Source organism: Oenanthe melanoleuca, chromosome 1 (genome assembly GCF_029582105.1).
Source record: "Oenanthe melanoleuca isolate GR-GAL-2019-014 chromosome 1, OMel1.0, whole genome shotgun sequence".
Taxonomy (NCBI): domain Eukaryota; kingdom Metazoa; phylum Chordata; class Aves; order Passeriformes; family Muscicapidae; genus Oenanthe; species Oenanthe melanoleuca.
In genome coordinates this window covers 63,190,591-63,211,675 of record NC_079333.1, presented here as the reverse complement: position 1 = coordinate 63,211,675, position 21,085 = coordinate 63,190,591, and the positions used below count along the sequence as shown (strand labels likewise).

The 21,085-nt window shown below is 33.9% G+C and overlaps 1 protein-coding gene across 4 annotated transcripts in view; it reads left to right on the top strand.

The window, feature by feature from the left end:
* The window catches only part of DACH1 (dachshund family transcription factor 1), a 349,840-nt gene that overhangs the window by 140,252 nt on the left and 188,503 nt on the right, over positions 1-21,085 (top strand). For all 4 annotated transcript variants that reach the window (XM_056489604.1, XM_056489586.1, XM_056489614.1 and 1 more), the window contains exon 2: positions 5,980-6,095. In XM_056489604.1, the coding sequence (XP_056345579.1) occupies positions 5,980-6,095 (116 nt within the window). The remainder of the gene's footprint in view (positions 1-5,979; positions 6,096-21,085) is intronic.

Genomic DNA, 21,085 nt, shown 5'->3' with positions numbered 1-21,085 from the left:
TACTGACACGCCCTTGGCTCAAGTCTTGCGAGTGTGAAGGCTGCACGTATGATGAGAGCAGCACAGAAGCTGTCCCAAAACCCAGAAGTTACATGTGGGAAGAGTCCACTGCCTGTGGTTACAGGTTGTCACAGGGCATCCCTGTCTTTGCATTAAGTCAGCAAGTGACATCTTCAGCCCTTTTGCAGTGTCCATTTTATGGCAAGCACATAATTACTACTTCCAGTGGCTGATCACCTAAATTTCATTCAGCCAGCTTCCTTGAGGTCAAAAGTTCTGTGTCAGGCTTTGAAGTACTAAGGGGAGATGGAAGAGATGAGAAATAAAGCGTAGATTTTCAAAATGTACCTAAATGAGATACATAAATGCTGATGAAGCTAAAATTGGTGTTGATATTTTAAGCTGCTTTAGGCAGTTCTGAGACTTTAAAAAATACATTAAATAAATACACCAAATCCTTGTTACAGATTTGCTACCTATCACTTCTGGAGTGTAACTTTTCCTGCCACTCCCCAGTATTACTGATTATAAAACTGCCTGGCCAATGGTAACTTCACTGCATCATGTGTGCCCAGCTACAGATGAGGACAATATTTCTGTGCACTAAACTTGCTCACAGAGAAGATAAAAAAAAATCTTTAAATGTAGAAAACAATTAATTAATTGGCAGGAAATTAATTCATTTTGGCAGGAAAGGCAGTTTATGTTCCTACTACTGGTCAGAATTGTGTTTTTCTTTTGGGGTGCTTAATGTATTTAATAAAAATAATTTTAAGGAGTAAAACTTTATTAATCAAATTATAATATTGCACAGTTGTTCCTCAAAATCAGGACATGAGATAGATAAATCACAGAATTATCTCAACATTTTTGAGCACTCTTAGTTTCCTAGCACAAGTTTTGCCATGCAATTAGTCATCTCTAAAATGCTAGTGATGTGCTCTGAGAATTATATACTACTCATGAAGAGTTTCAGCTGTTTTGGAGTCAAACTTCCCTTGGTACTCAAATGTCCTAAAAGAAATCTGTAGGAGGTCTACATACTTAATGCTTTCAAGGATGGGACCCTTATATTTTAATATCTAGTGTCTTCTGGCAGATAGCAATAGGAGCTGAATGCAGCCTGGTTACTTTTAAAGCCAAGCAGATAAGCCCATAATGTTGTCTCATTCTATGTGATTGTACAGGATCATGTTTTCTGTTGATTATGTCTGCTTTTAATTATTTAGCACTATCAAAACATTTCTAGGAGCAAGCTCACACTTGATAAATACAACTGAAATTATGTAAAACTTTAACAATATTATCAAAGCACAACATTTTAACTGATAAGGAACACAGATTCTTCCTACTTCTTATTCTTTAATTGAGCCATCTGTTGTTTTCTAGTTTTGGTAAGACAAGAAGGATATAAGACTAATATATGTTGATCAAAAGACCAAAAAATAACCATATTATCAGCCTTAAATGTAGTCTCAATTGCTTCTCATGCTAATCACAGCACAGTAGACAAATACACCCTTTTTCTTCAAAGATGAAAATGCTACAGCCATAGTATTTCTTGGTGTATTTATGAAATTGAAGGGATGAAATACAAATCTGGCCAAAAATTGATGCATTTATTTTCAGTCATTCTGGAAAGTGTTCTGGTTATCTGATTAGCTGATGGTAGTGAGGAAAATATTTGAGACTTTCAAGATTCACTAATCTGCACCTTGAGTTCTTCATTCACATAATGGCATATTGTAACTGTAAACCATGATAATTTCTACAAAAATAAAGATCAGTTGTCCATGGGAATGTCTTTTAAGACTTGAGATAAGTCTGATAATTTTATCACAAAGTGATACAAGCTTATAGAAGGCTGATGGATTTTCATGGGAATAAATACATTTAGGTGCTTTACTTCAGAAACTTGACTACTAAGCTAGTAATAAATAGTCCTGTAGAAAGCTTTCATTTTCTTCTTCAACCATATGTTATCTCACATATAAAAATTTAAGTTGTTTAGATCAGAAAATATCTTATTCATATTTCTATAAGCAGAGTGACAATCTGTTGGATATATTTTCTAATGGGTAAGCAAGGAACTCTAAACTTCCCTATAGACTTCTCCACAGGTTTTTAAAACAGTTAATCTTGTGGCTTTCTTGAATCTTTGTTGATATTTTCTAATTCCTGCTTTCTGCGATTTGCTCTTCGAAGAACGAAACAGTAGACAGGAAGATCAGCTGTGACTTCCAGATGTAGCACTGTTTCTTCCAGTGTCTTCTTGTGGAGTCCCAAAAAACTCCTTGGCTTATCTGTACCATAACCTTAGGTATTCACAAGGTATTCACTTTGGCTTTTGGGATTTTGGCATTTCAGAATGTTTATCTTAGTTCTAAGAGATCCAGACTTTAGGCAGCTTCAAAATCAAAATGGGTCATCTTTGAGTAGTTTATCCATTGAGATAATTAGCATTTCTGTAAGAAGTCAATTGTGCTTTCAGAAAAAATAGTGTAGTTCTTCCAATAATTGTATTCAGATAAAAGACAAAATCTTACAATGCCTTTTTATATGTCTATAAAAGCTTATATACAAAATCTAAATTTGAGTAAAAATAGCTTTTAAATGGTGTTTTTTGTATCTCAATGTCATCAACTAGAAGAAAAGATTACATTGCTCTGGCATTTAAATGTATCTTTCACATAATAAATCAACTCGTACCTATTTAAATTATGGAGTTTTTTTATACTGAGGAAAAATCTACTCATTTTGATACAACATCAAAATCAAAATATGAGTATTTTGAAGGTTTCTTATCTTGGAATGAAAATGAACGTGCCCTAATCTAGAAATAAGTAGGTCTTTACTATACTAAAGTTTATGAAAAATACCAACAAAATGATTTATTAAGCTATTTTTATCATCCTGTTTATGGTAGTTAAACTAATTTGCTATGCTTTTGATGTTTTTTTTAAGAGTTTATCATATAGCTATAAAAACGATAATGAACTACAAAACAACATGCGAGTTTGCAATTCTAGTCAGTGATTATTTTTTAAAGTAATTTTTTCATACCATTTTCCCCACAACTTTGGTAATGATTCATACAAAATTCTTGCAGTTCTTATTGTTTGAAAACAAATCTTACAAAATGGTAGTATTTCAATTTAGTAGCATGGTTAATGAAACAAATGCTTAACAAATGACAACTAACAATTTAAGTCAGGTATTGCTACTCAGTTATTAAAGACAATGGACGATTAGATGTATTAATTTTAATTGTGTATTGCACAGTCTGCCTGCCTCTAAATCAGATCTTCTAGGCCTTAAATAATTCTTAATTTGCCTTAAAGTGTTTTCCTGCCTTGTTACAAGAAAACAACTCACATTTCTTAAATAGGTAAAGGCTTTTGAATAGTAGATTGGAACCAAAATAAACTAAAAAAAAATTCTAAAAAAAAAAAAGTCAGGATTAAATAGGTTTCCTTCTCAGAAATTTCATTTAAATAGAATCACAGAATAATCTGAATTGGTAGGGCTCCATAAGGATCACTAGCTCCCAGCCCTGCACAGGACCATCCCCAAGTCACACCATGTGCCTGAGAGCATTGTCCAAACACCCCTTGAACTGCCAGCCTTGGAGCTGTCACCACTTCCCTGGGGAGCCTCTTCCAGTGCCCAACCATTTACTGGGTGAAATATTAGAAAGATCAGGGCTTTATGAAAACATTCACTTGGTAAACTTTGGGATAAATCATGGAGTTGGGTTGCTGGATTTGTTTATGGCTTTGAGTGTGATCCCCCCCTTTTGTATACATAGCACAAGAAATTTGATTGTTGAAGGTGACCAAAGGAAGAGTTCTGCCTTGGGTATTTCAGTATCATTCACCTATAATTTGCTGCTGACCTTTGTTTAGAGATTTTGTCCATGACTGTATTCCCTTAGGCTTTGAAGTGGGGTGGTTTTATTCCTCAAAATCAAAGACAAAAACATTCAGGCTTCACCATGGCTATACTTGGTAGTTAACATCAAAGAGAGTCTTTGCAGGTGTGAACTTGCTTTTTATAAAGACCTAGAAGTCATTGGTACATTGCACATTGTGTTCTGTTATGCTGTTGTCAGACCCTTCAATAGTCATATCACAATAGTGATTTGAGTACTTCATCATAGACACTTAAATGAAACCATTAAAGTTTTCCTACACAGTGGCATTTTTTGGTGGGTGAATATATTAGAGACACTCCATTTAAATCAGATCATTTTTGTCTATAATGTTTTGTTCAGTTTTATGTGTATTCATGGTATGTTTATTTTTATTGTGAATCACAAAGGAAATACCAAAGAAAATCCGCAGACACTTAATTTGGTTTAGTGAGCTGGAATAAGACAATGTTCTTTTTCTACAACTGTTTTTCTTGTTGTTTTGGACATATGACAATTTTGTTTGTATTAAAGAAAATCAAAAATCCCAAACCAATCAAAGAAATTACCAAGCTTATAATTTTAATAATGACCTCAGATCAGGACATTAAGTTGGGAATTAATGATCAGTTAAGGTTAATGACTCAATGCCTTGAGTCATTAAACTTCAAGAAAATGCTCTGTACTTTGATTGTTTTTGGTTTATTAAAGTTAGGTTGTAGAAGATGCCGAAAAAAAGAAAAAAAAAGTATTTCCAAACACAATGGAAACTAATATGAAGAGAAAACAGAGTATTTTATTATCTGCGTCATTCTGCAGTCATACCATAGCTAGAAATGCCATTATCCCTGATTAGAGTTTTGTTAATATGCTAAGGAGCAAAACCTTTCATGCCCACCTTTCTTTTCTTTCTTGTTCTGAAACAAATGAAGAACTTCAAATGCTTGGCAGATGATAGGTTAACACTGCAGTTTTAGAGCAGCACATCACATTATTCTGTGAGGTTATTCCACAATTCTCCTAAACGAGCAGTTACAGGATGTTGCAGTGGTACCATGCTATCATCTGTACATAGGAATACAAGCCTTTGGATATATATTGTATGAGCAGGTACATATTTGTATGTAAGTGAGCAATAAGTATTTTCATTGTCATCTCTCTCTAATTTGTATGCTACTTAGGTAGTCCAGGAGATGGAAAGTTGTGTATGTGACCATTTAACAGACAAGGAGAGCTAAAACCTGAAGCTCTTCATTTTTCCATACTGGACACATGTAAACAGCTGTGATTTTCTCAACAATACTGTACAAATGATTCCGAGTCCTTTCTGACATAAAGTAGTATATTTAAAGTAAGGTGTCTTAGTGAGATTTTCACTTTAAATAGAAGAAGGGTTAAATGATAACTTGACTTATCTTTTAAATGACAAAAAATAAAGAAATTGCAAGACCTTTTCACACATTAGATATGTATTGTCATTTATCATCTAGATATCAGGCTAGCAGTGCAAAGTAATAAAACATATCATCGAAAAATGTGCTATAGGTCTGAATCACTCTTTCATTCCACCTCCCAGCTAACTGTAGTATTAAATCAAACAAGCAGAACATTTCCTTAGGCAGCCATTGCCTTTTAATTTCCTGAAGAACCTTAAAATATCATTCATTACAAGTACTACACATATTTGGTTTTTAAAAGTCTCATAAATCAATAGCAGGCTGACTGTAATAATTATTACAAGTTAGTGCATAATTTTCGTGCTGAAGGCTGCATGCAGAACTTTAGCATATGCAAACGAGGCAATTCAAACTGTGTATAGATATTAATATGAAGAAGCAGGTAACGAGGTGCAGGCTATGAATTATGCATCAAGAGCGGCTGATCTTCAATGAGGAAAATGAATTCAGCATGTAATCTAATTAGTGATGGAAGTCTATTACATCTAACTGCAAAAGCAACCGTCCTTGAAACAAATTTATTTACAGTCCATGTTACCACTTGAAACAACTTTGAAATGATGTGTAAGACAACAGCTTAATTGTAAAAATTTTTTTGTTTGTTTGTTTCAGTTCTAGACCTGGAAGGCCTCCTAAGAGGACTCAAAGTGTCACCTCCCCAGAGAATTCTCATATCATGCCACATTCAGTCCCAGGCCTAATGTCTCCTGGAATCATCCCGCCAACAGGTAGGATTGCTAGAACCACCTTCACACGGGCAATCGTTTGAATTCATGGCTTATATCCATCTACTTGTTAATAAATTAACAGTCTAGGAAAGACAAATAGTTCACAATAGTTTCCCTAATGTCAGATTATTGGTACACAAACATGTTGTATGTAATGGAAATTGTGGCAACTTAGTACTTCAAAGGAATTGAACAAATAACTTTCCTTTATGATTTTTCCCCCTTTTTGTTTTTTCTTTTTTTTTTTTTATAAACAAAAACTTTTCATAGCGTGAATTACCTGTCATTAGACAATAATCTCCCTATTCATTTTAATAGATCAGATATCTTCTCCTTTTTTTGCTGCTTTGCTTCATTAGATAGTGTCATCATGAATATAGTTGCCTGAAGAAACCAAGTTAGTTAAAATAACTCTATGCTGCACACGTGTCTTTCTTAATTTTTCATCCTGAAATTCTATTTTTGATATGTCTCCCGAGGCCTTACACTAATATAAAGCCCTGTAACAATCTGTTTCTCATACTACTATTTTCATGTGAAAGTTACTGTACCATCTCCTAGCAGTGCTCTCAGACACAGTTAAATTAAGAAAAGCTGTATTGCAGGGTGGAGATGAACAGTCACCCAAAGATGGAATCACCCAATAGTCAGGCTGCTGGTGGTGCCACATTCTCTCTCTTCATGTTACAGGCCAGTTAAATTCTGGGACTTGTTTCAGCAAAGTTCACCTGAGCTTCTACTTCTTGCTTAGTTATTTCCCGCTTGTTTGCATGGCTCAGTCTCTTAACACTGATTTTCTCTAAGGCAAAGGAAGGATGATTAACAGGACAGATCAAATAGAGAGGAGGATTACTTGATCTTGTGGACCGGATAGATAGGTGGATGTTTGAGTACATGCCCATGATCATGTCTCTCTAAGTATGAGCATGATTCTTGGCATGGTTTTTGGTCACAGATGACTAACATTCTCAAAAGAAATGCTCAGTTCAGGAAACAACAAATACCAGAATGATATTGGTTATAAATATCTTGTCTGGAGGAAGGAGGAAAGTGAAGAAAGCTTAGCTCAGTGGACAAAAGGGGGCCTGTACTTTGGTCTTAGGCTCAACAGATGCTTTACATGGTGAGATAGACACATAGCTAGAAATATTTTATTTGAAATTTAAAGTTTCTTAAAGATGAAGAGGAGTGACAAAATGAAGGGAGGTCAGACAACAAAGATTGGTAGGAGAGAGGTATAAAATAAGGAGAAGGAAGGAGAAACAAGACTGAGAGTGTGGGGGAGTATGGGAAAACGTCAGGCAAGTGGAATTTACAATGGTAGTTTGAGAAGGTGTGACCAGGAATAAAAAAAAAAAAAATAACAAAACAAATTTGGATTAAAATACTTTATACAATAGAATTCACGGGATAAAATCTTGTATAGAAAATAGAGATCGAGCAGAGTGAATGCAACATGAGAATAGTAGATGGGCTCAATGTGAGAAGAGAATGGAACTTTTTATTTTATTATGGGAAGTTTTTATTCACGTTCAGGAGGGAGAGATCAAAAATTGAAGAAGCAAAGGGAAATTATTTGGGGGAAGTAAGGCAGGAAAATATCAAAGAAAAGAACGCATGTGAAAAGTAGAAAGGAGATGAAAGAAGTCAGAGACAAATAACCAGGCCAAAAGGAGGGAGACAGGAAAAGAAACCTTGTCAACAGTATCGTTTGGGGTTTTGTGTTACAGTTAATATCTAAGAGCAGATCGCCTCTTGATTTTTTATTTTAAGAAAGCAGTTTAAAACCACAACTAATGCCCTAAAGTATCCAGTTTCTCTCTTGTCCTTTAAAGCTGGTCATCACAAGCTAACAATAAAAATATATGGTACTAAAACCAGAGATCCAATTTCTTAGAGTATCAGCCCACAAAACCAGATGCAGATCTTTCTAAAATGATGATTTAAAAAAAAAAAAAAAAAAAAAAGAAAATATTTCAAAATTAAAGAAAATAGGCATATGTAAGATTATCATTCATCAAGTCCTTTTCGGGTGGTAATGCTTTGTGAGTCTCTTGCAAAAGAAGAAAGGTTTAAATGCAATTGCTATTACATTTGAACTGGTTTCACATTACATGGCTTACCACAACAGAAAGAGTGGTATGATTTTTTTCCCATTGTGGTGGTGTTGAGTCTCAAACAGCACAAAAAGTGCAAACAATAACTCTGATAGAAGTGAACTCTGGGGTCTAGTGTTCCATGAGGTATGCAAAGGTTCAGCAAAGATAAAGAGCATCATGACAGCAGCACTGCATGACCATCATTCCAGCATTTTATAGATAGGCAAGTATAAAAACAGACTTACAATCTCATCTTATGAGTTCAAAACAATGAAAATTTGTGGGTCTGGGTTGTAAATAAGTACCAAAACTACTAGGGCTCTACAAAGAAAAGACTGTGATAACTATGTTTGATGATGTAGGTGCCATTGTTATGTGCTGCCACATTAGTTGATACAACTACAACAATTGTAAAATTTTACGCCATATTTTGACTGTAAATGTAGAAAAGAACCGACTAGTTGAGGTTCTCAGGCACCACTGGAGGTCACCTAGTCCAGCCTCTGCTGGTCAAAGTAAGATCACTCAGAGCAGGTTGTTCAGGGCTGGGTACACCTGAGATTCTCTTAGAATCTTTCAGGCTAGAGACACCACGCTATCTCTTTGCAACTTGTTCCAATGTTTCACTGCTATCAAAATCATACTGGAATTATTTTTTTACTTTTCAATTTGTGTTTGTTGGGCCACATTTGAGAAGTCTGGTTCCACTTCTGTCCTTACTAGGTTTTCATACACATTAGAAAGATGGCCCCATGTCTTTTCCAGGCTGAACAGTCCCAGGTCTCTGTCTCTCTTGATATGTCAGGAATTCTAAAAGATGATTCTTCATTTGATAAGTTTGTGAAGTGTGTATCCTGTTAGTATCCAGCTCTAAGCAGAAAAAATAAAATAATCATATTATTAAGTGCTTCCTACCCCTTCCTTCTCTGTTATTTTTTTTTCTTTGTAATAACTTCTTCTTTTTAAACTTTTTGATTGATTTAATAATCTGAGTGTAATAACTGAGTTTCCTTCCTGCCTACAAAAAAGTATAAGTGATCACACAAATAATTATGTGTTATTTAATGCTCTTTAAGTATAGAGATCTGCAATTACTAGGTATATCTAGGACACACAATGCTACTATTTAATGCATGATTTTTACTTGAAAATTTTCCTTTTTTTTTTTGTTTTTTTAAATGTGTTGCATAATACAGAAATAGAGATTTAAAGGTGGAAATCTTGATTTATAAAGTGGCTGGTTCTGCATGCATTGTTTGTGTGTGCAAATAATACTGATATTAAACTATATGCTGAGATTTCTCGTGATGTTCCAGGACTGTATATTTTTGTAGGAGGCCAAGTTAAGGAACCCTTGAAAATGTTTTATGTAACTGATTCAAACTCTGAAAAAACATGCAGAGAACATTGCATCATCACTTAGAATGAACTTGCTTTATGGAAGTATTTAGGGCCTGAGCTGGAGGAATGATATACAGAAGGAAAATAAAAGAGAAAAAAGATTTAATATTCCACATTTTTTTAATGAACTATGAATTGAAGAAGTAAGTATCACCCCCATTTGATACTCTGTGCATTTTATTACAACTCAATATTACCCACAGTTGCTGATTTATCCACTGTCTTTCATTAAGGTCAATTTACAGAATGCTCCCAAATTTATAGAAGACTGGTTGCTTCACAAAAGATAATCTTATATTTATGGAAATAAATACGTAGGACTTTTGATAGTGTCACAAAATGATAAATGTGTAATAACAGGAAATGAAGAGCTTCAGAAATTGTCCAGAGAATTAAAATCTACCTATGTTACAAATCATGCAGTTAGAAGAAGGTATTTGGTGTAGGCTCAAACAATTGTACTGACGTTTCCGGCTTATTTAGATAGCACCTTGAAATCCTTCCAAAACTGTGTGGCTCATCACAGTTAACTTTGATCTGCTGTATCTCTGTACTGAAGATCTTTTCTTGGCTAATGTGCTTCAAAAGTTGTCTAAAATTGAAATAGTAGATGATTGTAGTGATGATCAATCAAAAAAGAAGTGCTGTACATCCTGGGTGTATGATATATGTTGTGGTCTGTACTTTCATGTCTGGAGTACTTATATATAAAATTATATTTTCATTACTTTTCATACAAACTTTGAAAAGAAATTTTCTTCACTTTTCTAATTATTTTCATAATTATTCTTCAGTATTTTAGGTTTTGAAGGTCCTTTTAAAACTCCTTGCTTAATTCTTTTGCAACTTGGCCTACTGAGTCTGAAATCCATAGGTGACGAAATGAGTAATCTCTTGTGCTTATTTCAGGAACTGCATCTTTCAAAGATAAAATGAGAATATAAAGTGCTTTTGGAAATTGCTGACATAGGGCAGGATAAGAATGCCTCTTCATATATTGATATATATTTATAGATATATCTTTGTCAATTTAAAAAGTAATTTCAAAGCACGTTTATTTCATTACTTTTACATTAAATTAATCTGAGTAATTATTGTTGCTATTATTAATATCATTATTTTTTGAACAGGTTTGCTATATGATAGGTACTTCTATATAACTATTCCGCATCTGAATCCAGACTGTTCCAGTGAAAGGATATTAAGCTTCTTCTAAAATGTTTCATTTGTACGAATTATAACTGCTCTCCTCTATTAAACCATTCTTTTTCTTATCTTTAGTGGTAATCTGAAGATGTAATTTCTAATCTCATCCTTATTTTCTCTTTTGCTGTGGGCCTGAATCAATATAAGTATATTCAATTTTCATCTTGTATAAAATTCTTTGCACAACGAAACATATTTATGAGGAGTTAGAGTAAGGAGAGAGTTGAAAGGTTTTGTATAGATTATTTCAGCTTGGAGGGCAAACATGGTTCACAGATGCAGTGATTGATAAAGTGTGGTAATGTTTTTGCTAAAGTAGATGATGAAATTATTTGGTGTTTAAAGAAAGATTAATCACATAATTAAATAATTTCATTTTCTCTGGCTCATAGTTATTGATGTTGTATTAGGCAGACTGAAAGAATGGTTAAAATATAATTATCATTGTTACTCTATCCACATCATATTGCCAAGAAATAAAATCTGTAGCTACAAGTATTTCCTCCTGACTATCTAAATACTGTAAAGTCTTAAGGATATATTTAACTTACTGAAAAGTATAGAGTTGATTTCTGTGACTATTCCAGGGACTAGAAACTATAAAATGGAGCTGCATGGTTATTTGGAGAAGCAAATCTATTATTCAGTTATTTATTTTATGCAGTGGGTACCTTTTGAGATCCTGTGTTGGCTAAAAAGATACACACTAATAAAACTGAGTGCTATTGCTTTCTTATTTTAAAATACATTCCATGTTAACACAGTATTTTGGTTATTAGTTTTAAGTAACTTTTGTTAACATTCGCTTTGATTTATGTTACAGGATGATAAGCTGTTTATCTGTTGGGGTTGAACTAACTTACTGTAAGAATAAGCAACAAAGTCCTGCTTTCAGAGTGACAAACTGTAACCTAATTCAAGAGACTGAGTCAAATTACACAAAACATTTTTGCACTTCATTAAGGAAGTAGTCATTATAACTAATGTGAAAGCTTCTGTCATGTTCACTAGTTGATGTATCAGTGGGAAAATAAACTGACTCTACTCTGTAAATGTATTTTTTCATAGTTTTAAAAATAATAATTATGGTGTAATTCAGGCTACCTGTCATCTCCTGAAAACAGTCATAATTTTGGCTAGCTACATTCTGCTTTATCACAAGAGGATTTATCACTGAAAACTACTTCTGGAAGCTCACTAGTTTTAAGTTCTAGTGAGTCCCTTATATTTTTCAGTCAGTCATAAAATCTTTTACAAACCAATAATTACTTGCAGAAGTGGAACTTTTTTTATTAAGAACTTTGAATCAAGAAGAACTTGTACATTTTGCAGCATTGTATCATATGACTCTAATATATTCAAAGCTTAAAAGATTTTGTTGGAAAACTGTATGTCAGTCACACCTATGCAGGTTCACCCACTGCCTGTTGAGAGCCATCCCTAGATTGAGCTGTTTCCAGAAATGCTCCCATTTTTTTGATATAAAGGCAACAAGTTGGTTCACTTCAAAAGAGACTCTGGGATTAAATATTTAAGCAGCAAGGATACTCATTGATGTGCTCAAGGTACTCCAAAAGAAACTTAGTGAAGTTATTTAAGTTTTAAGCTTTAGTTATAAGCTAGTGAATCCTCTCTTCTACTTGCCTACTGTGAGTACTCAGTGTTAGGTTGTGATATACAAAGATTTATTATCTGTTGGTGGAAAATCTGAGATAAAACTTTTTTGATTCTTCCTGGATCACAGAATAATTTTACCTTCTAAAAGCTAAGTTTGTACTCATACTGATTTCTGAATTTTCCCATAGGAATGCTATTCCTGTAGCAGTTATGTAGGATCCCAGTTTATTGATCATATTCTCTGAAGATGAACTACTAGAAGATATTATATTAGCCTTTAATGATATGTGATAATTTTCATATATAGGCAGCTTTTCACGGTACATTTAACATGATCATTAAAAAAAGTTTCCAACTTTGGAAGCAACCCTCTCCCCAGTTCAAGTTTCTTGTTTCAAATAATAGAAGTATATTAAACACCTTGGGAGAAAAAGCTCCCCACTTTGCTGAACAATATTTAATTAACAGTCTGTTATCATAACAGTTTTCTGTAAAACAAGTAACATGCAAATTGAAATAAAATTAAAAACAAACAAAACACTAAACTCTTGATATAAAAGAAAGCAATTAAAAGCTTATTCTTAAAGGCAGGTATGTGATGAAGTTATCAGTGACTACATTAGAACCTAGTAATGGAAGTGTTTCTATAGCTTTCTGAATCCCAACATTTATTAATTGTAAATGAAAAAAAAAAGAAAAAAAAAAAAAGAAAAAATATATATTGCAGAATATGCTGTTTGTTTCTTAAATTATTCAAATTGTAAACTTCTCCATTTTGGCTTAAACCAAGATTTTATTGTTGTTCAGATTTCAGGCAGAGTATTTCAATAGAAAAACATCGAGATAATCATAATCCTGTGTTTACCATTATTAATAAAATAAACCTGTTGGTTTTCCACCCACTCCTGCTTTTTAGTGAGAATGTTCAGCCAAAATAATTTGATTCCAAATCATTTAATCTCTAATTTGTTCCAAACGAACCTTTTGTAGAGTAAACAACACACTGTCATTTTAAACATGAAATACAGAGTATTACTTTGTTAAACACTGTCACTAGAAATGAACCCGAGCTGTTGAATTTGGAGTTACATCTCAGACTTGCAAACACTTCATTCCCTTAGCTGAATGGTGTTGATGTTGTAGCAGAATAGGAACATGGTAGTTCTTAGGGTGAACATAGCAAGTCCTGGTACAAGGCTCAGTTCCATCGTGTTGCTGGTTGTAGTTCTGCACATCATGGTGATGTGTGGTTCCTGAGTGTTATGGAAGTGCCCAGCTCCTTTCCTGTAGAGTTAGACTACTTATGTCCGTGCATGATGTGCTCAATGAAGGGTGAATGCTTTTTTTTTTTCTTGATTTCATACTTGATTAGCTACCAGTGCTATACATTCCAAAGTTATGGTACATGATTTCATTATCGTATATTTGGGGATTCTCTAAAGTACAGGAAAAAGACTGCAGCTTCATATTTTCCATTCATTTTGGGGTTTTGGGGGGAAGGCAGTGTCAAATGTCATTATTTAATATGATTGTCTCCTGGTTAAGAACAATCTGCTGTGGAGTTTTGCAAATTTCATGCAAGGACTTAAATATGAAGGGAATTTCCAGAAATTATGTGAAGTTGCCCAGGTGTTTTTGTTATATGATATATGGTGCAGGTAAACTTCAGAATTTACTTAAGTAACTAGTATTTTCAGGAAAAGTCTGCAAGGAAGCATTATTTCATTTGAGAAGCATTAGAAGACTACAACTCAAGGGAAAAAACTTAACTAAGTACTATATTCATTTATTCCCAGGCTCTTGGGCTGTCCTGTGCAGGGCCAAGAGTTGGATTCAATGATCCTAATGGGTCCCTTCTAACTCAGCAAATTCTATGGTTCTGTGAATGTAGTTTTTCAAGGAGAGCCAGCCTCTGTGAGTCGGCCTTATGACTTACAGCTCTAGGAACATTGCCTGCATGAATTGTACAAGGCACAGTAGCATGTTATCAGAATTGTAATGAATCCACTATCAGTTGTGCACAGGGAACTATACTGTTGTTACTACTGTTGTCCTGTGCAATATATTAGAGTTATCTTAAAGTAGTCTTAAGTGGGAGAAGGTTTTTGAAAAGGAAAGTTGTTCTGCTTCAAGTTCAGGATTACAAACTAGATTATTCAAACTTGATTCCATATCATGTGAGAATTGCTTAACATTTTCCTTGCTGTTTGGAAATCAGAGTCAGAACTGTTTAGTGGTGTGAAGTTGAGCACATTTTGTAACAATTCAGGTGCTGATGAACTTTGTTGCAAACAGAAACCAGTCCATAGGTTGTTGCTCCTGGAGCTAGTTCCAAGAGCTTTTGGCTTATGACAACCTGAGCTGGTGGTCTGAGTTTCCATGCATTCAAACTGCTCAGTTTGAAAACCTCATTCCATGTGAGAAGACCTATTCCTTCAAAATGCAGATGTGTTGGTTGGTTGCTCTGTGCCTGAGACAGCAATTGCAAAGGCAGAGAGGGATGGAAAGTGGGGAAGGAAGCTGTGTTGTTGGAAAGAAGGAAAGAGAGAAAATGGGAGGGAAGGGAGAGAGAAGTTGGCATTGCCAACTTATTTAACATAATACAAGTTAGTTTGTTTGCTGTTGTGTGTTAATTCATGGCTGTTGAGAAGTTACAAGGCTACTTTGGTAAAGTATTTATATAGTAGCTTTCAGGAGTTATTCTCATTCCACAGTGTGTATGTGCACAGGAACCTGCACTTTTGCTTTTCTGAAGTGCTTTTAAATTATGAATGTTCTACATGTGACTCTTAAATCATCTTATTTCAGTCCAATCTTAATTGCAATGAGATACTGTGTTCAAGCTGTCAGCAAAGAATAAACTGATACTGCTACTAGTATTAGAGATGTGACCTGACATTTAGGAAGAAAAGTCTTTGAGGAGAATCTTACTGTTATTACATGATGATGTTGGTCATCAATTAATGATATATTAGTTTCTAGCTAAGAAAACAATAGCATGCTAGGGTTGAGTAAGCTGGGGAAAGGAAAGCTGCAACTAGTCAAGACAAAATTAATAATGTCACTGGGTCATTTTAACTTATCAAAATCCATGGCAGATAGTCTGACAATGTACTGACAAGTTTTGTTGAGAATTAAGGTTTTGTCAACACTACCCATTTTTGTTTGCAGGAACTGAGATTTAGATTGACCTAGGGGAAGTAGAATAAGTCGTGAGGAGTGTTTTAAATGCACAGATGCTTTTATGAAATTTCCTTTTCTCTATATTCATTGTGCTGTTTGCTGTCACAAGCACTAAGATACATATATATACACATATACATATACAACTTGAACAATCCAGTTGCCCTTACTAAGAGGGAAGTTAATGGAGTAGCATTTCTTTCCACATATGCTTTTTAAAAAGAATGTTTCTGGCCTTTATAGAGGAAATACAGAATTCGAGACTTGAGTTGGAGTCAGCTGCATATTCCAATAATTTCCATTTGTGGTTGCTTCAGATTACTAGATTACCTTGCTAGGAACCATAAAATCAAGAGTATGATCTTAGATAAGCAATATCTCTACTAAAAAGGGTGAAGTCACTTTTATGAAGTCACAGTAAATTTAATCCTTAATATGTATGCTGTGATGCATCAATCCAGTATACAGAAATATAAATGTAATTCTTTCATTAGAATACTGACTCTGTAATGTCACTTAAACTGGAACTTCAGATGGTGAGAAAATCTCCTTAACACAGTGCAAAGAATGACAGAACTTTCCTGTACCCTTGCTTAATAATGTATATTATTAATGAATATGGGAATAAAAGAAGGATGTAACTTGGGCGATTTGATAACCAATAACTTACCACATTACAACAGTGCATTATTTTTGTAAGTGCCACACTATAAAGAAAAGAAAACAACCGCTCAAACCATAAATAATTTTCAACATCCAAACAATATTCAGTGCAAGTATTTGAGAAGAGAAAGGTGATTTTTTGTCAATCAGCCCGTTTATTTTGAAAAGTGTCTCAGAAGATTCTACTAGATTAATACTTCATTCAAGGGGAAGAAAACAGTGGTTCCTGTGCACTCAGGAATTGTGTGACAAAACAATTCTTAAGGTAATTTCTTTCCTCTGTTGAAAGCTCAGGCTGTATTCAGGTTTTGATGTCTCAGATATACAGATGCTGAACACACTGAGGACATCATACTCCTAGAGGTGAATGACAAAAAATACATTACTTTTGCCTCAGTGAGCTTCCTTCTTGTGGAATATGGAATAACTCCTTATGAAATAGGATACAGATTTAAAAAAAAAAGTACAGCCTAAGAACATCCTTATATAAAATGTAAATTACTTGGATTTCTCTTAAAATTTATTTCTATTATCATCCAGGCTAAAATTCTATAGGGAAAGACTGTTAAGAGCTGACATGTACATAGAATCAAAATTAATTAGTATTACCATTGTAGAGCATTCTTAGGTTAGATGAAAAAACTCCCAAATGTCTGGGCAAAGGATTTTATCATTTAGGCTATGATTCCTGTGAAGAATGTGACTTTCATAGCTACATCTGTGCCAATAAATTAATGATAAATAAACCAGTTCAGAGCTGTTCTTCAGCTTGCATGGCAGGCATGCATCCTGCAGCTTACAACTGCAGATCCAAAATGTTTTTCTTATTACAATCTTTGCCAACCTAAGGAAAAAAAAATATCCATGTCTTCTCCTAGGAAACTTCCTGGCCAGTTTTGTTTTTTGTACTGTCCATGGCCAAATACAGAACATGTTTTGTAGCTAGGAAATCACTACTAGGTTAAATGTCTATCTTGCTGAGTTTCTAATATGTTTTTTGTTTAAAGAAACTAGAGGAAAAGTTTTTATGGAAGTTTTATCTTTATCTTTTATTAGACCAAGTGCCAGAATCTCTCAGGCTTTTAGGACACAAGCACTTATGTCTGCTGAATGAAGTTAATCACTACTATGATCTAAAAGCATCTGAAACCAATTAAAAATGCTTATATGGAAGTTCTGTTTTAAGTAAAAGCAACTTGATTTCTTCACCTTCTGTTCAATAACTGGATACCATTTGTCTATTGTATGTTAAAGATGATGACTTTTTTTTCATTAAATTTTCTTGCAGAATCTTTTTTATTGGTTCTTTAATTTCTTTCTTCTCCAGAAGAAAGCTTCTCATGCTTTGAATTACCTTCCTTCTTTTTTTCCTCCTGTTCAAGAAGACCCCAAACTAACTTTCTGATGCTACAGAAGAAAATAAATATTTATTTTCTTTATGTACATTGACTTTATCCTTATGCCAAAAAAAAGAAGTCCAAACATGGTATAATTACCATATCCGCATCCACTTAGAAATTTAAAGAATTGTTTGATGAATTTGTATTTGGAAACAATTATTTTTTTTTTGTGGAAAATTTAAAGTCATCTTGAGATCAGTTACATTTTTATGCCCTGTAGCTGCTACTGCCTGAGACTGAAAGTTGTGGATAATGAGTCACACATTTTTTTAAACCGACTTCTGTCTGTATAATTGTCAGGAGAAAAATACATGCTTTTAGGTTATTTTCAGAGTTCTTAGCTGCTGTCTTTATAGTGATTGTTATTGTTATTATTACTACTGTTGCTGCTACTACAGTGTTTTATGATGAGTTTTGTTTTCCATTTGTTTAATGGAATCTCAATTCACATTTCCAGTAGTGAATTTGATTATATTAGTCAAAATATTAAACTTGGTATTGAGACACAATATTTTCTCAAAATATCTTGAGTTCCAAGTCACATGATTTGAGAAAGTATTTACTTTTATTTTATTGCATGTGAAAAAGTATTTTAGAATTTTCTACAAGTGGTCTGAAATGTCATCATTGTGACTTATTTTCAACTCTCCCCTGTAAACTTAAAGAAGAACTAGAAATATGCAATTCATCATTCATCCTAATCTGAGACATTTTCCTTAATGAGTGCTGGAAGTTTCACTGATTCCAGATTCCACAGATCTAACCTTGGCATGAATTTTGAACTAAATAAATGGTGCTTTATAAACTCACAGAGCTGTGATAAGAATGAGTATTTTAATATATCATCCTTCTTCCCTCTCCTTTCTTAAACCTACTTCATATAATACTTAGTTTTATTAAATTAAACTTTTAATAGTGAAGAGAAATTTTTTTGGAAGAGGTAACAATAAATGAAGAATAACAGTAAATGCAAACAAGATTCTCCCTGGGATGTCTTCCCTTGCCATTCATTCCAAGTATTTAATTCCCTCATCCTGTCTAGCTGACCAGGCAAGAGTTTCACAGAACTTTCTTTAGGGAAATGGACTGGCATGTTAAAAGTTAAAACGAATACCAGGATTTTGTGTTAGAAGTAAGTATCTTTTCAGAATTTATATTTATTATTCAGACTTTATTTTTTATTAAGTAATCAAGTAAGTTAATAGATTCAGTAGGTAGCCCAGATTAAAGTAGGGCATAGGAAAAACAGAAGGATATTTAATGTAGCCCTTATATAACTTGTAATCAAGTTGGGTGAAGGTTATTGCCAATGGATTTAACTTAATTTCTGTCTCACAGAATTTCTGTCTTGGACTGTTTTAATTTGGTGAAACCACAGAAACTGTATTTAGTCTGCCTGTCGAAAATCCTTTTCTTCTTTGTGTAAAAAAATTCCGGCTAAGTGGGGATTTTTTTGTTTTACTGTTTAATTCAGAACTGTTTATATAACCTCTGAGATAACGCTGTCTTTTGGAGTTGTGTTTAAATCTGCTTCATTGCTCCTTTTAGAATTATTCATGATCTAATTGTATTTGTTCACTTAACATGGATCCATCTGTGGCCTGCTCCCAGTAAAAGCCTCCTCATTTCATCCTGAGTCATTACATGCGAACATCTCACGCATTGCTTAGCTCCAGCTCACTTTTTGTATGGCGTTGTTCCTATGGTTACTTGCAGGGATTATTTCTACTGGAGTTTATCTTATTCTTGCACTTTTTATTTGTTGCTTTGGTATCCTTTCTGCTGCCCTGACTCTGTATTCAAAAATCACGTTATCTTCCATGATATCTTGTCACTTTGATCTCAACAATTTTTTCAGAGATGTGAAAGGTTTGGGAGCTGATTATTGTAATCAGTTTATTTTTGGGAAGAAGGTATTGGTATCAGATGTTTGGTTTGAGGATTCCTCATTTCTTTAAATGGTTTTGATTAAATGACTTAAGTTGTGGCCACTAAAGAGAAGAGAATTTTGGTCTTCTAAAGAGAAGCATTTCTCTCATTTTTGAAAAGTTAATTATTTTGAGATTCATCTGAATTCTGTCTCCTTTAAGTTCATTTCTACTTTACACTTATGTTTTCACCATATCAAAAATCAATATAAAGGTGCTCACTTAAATTCAACTTCCTGGTTTTGCTTTTAAGTCTATAATATGCATAAAATATAGACTAGAATAAAATAGAATAGAATGTTTCAGTTGGAAGGGACCTGCAGCAATCATGTAATTCAACTGTCTGACCGCTTCAGTGCTGACCAAAAATTAAATCAAGTTATGTAACTGTATTTTGGCAAGTTTATTAGATTCATTTTAGACACCTGAATACTGTTGCTTCAAGCTTGACAGTTTTATTACTTCTATTATTCTACTAAATCTGGGAGGAATGCCATTAGGTAATGTTCTTTTAAAGAAAAGATAAAAAACACTAAACACTGATAGATAAATATATAGCAAATGAAAAGGGATTTTCAGTGCTAACATAGCTCATAATTTCTCCTAAAGGCCTATTAAGTCTCTTTTGCCAAATATCTGAAGAAAACAGGGACCTGGATTCTTATCCCTGTTTTTTCTTCACTTCCTCCTGCTTCCTAGGAGCTTCTAGGAAATTTTTCAGATGATGTAATTGTTTTGAATTGGATCGGTTTTCTTTCTTATATGCTGCGTACATTTTCAAGAAGAAACCTCACTCCCTGAGGCTGCTTAATGACAGATCTTTAGCTTTGTATAACTGACACACAAAAAAGGAGCGTTTCAAGACATATATTTTGACAAATATACCTTCTTGTGTTGTCTCTGCATTTGTTTACAACAACATATTCTTGGAAAAATATTTGCTAAATGCAGAGTTAGATTTCTATCATATCATGAAAATACTATTTGTGGTGCACTGGATCAAAAAGAGGTGTTCACAAACCCTGGCCTGTTTAAAGATCTATAAAGAGACTTTTCACAGTCGTTTTAAAATTTTGATTCTTATGAACACGTTGCCAATTTCTTTTCAAAATACTTCGTTTTCCTTTTTTATCTTAATATAAGTTTACCTTTTGGTATATAGAGCTGAAATTGCATAATTCTTATCAGCATGGACAGTGGGCATCTCATTGGTGCTGAGGCTTTCAGAATTCCACACTATTCTGTGCTGTTGCCATCTACCTCTTTTGGTGAAATATCCTATGTGAGAGCACTTTATTTAGAGTGTGTGCTACTGAGAACAGAGCTTTCTGGGCACAGAATTAAAGCAGTTTCAGCCTGACCTGACAGCCAGAAGGAGAGAAGAAGCTGGCAGATTTTCATAAGTTCTTTTTAAAGTAGAAAATAGTTTCAGATGCTTCTCCCTCTTTAGTCTGCCATTGCCTTTATGAAGGGAGAATTAAGGGAATATTTAC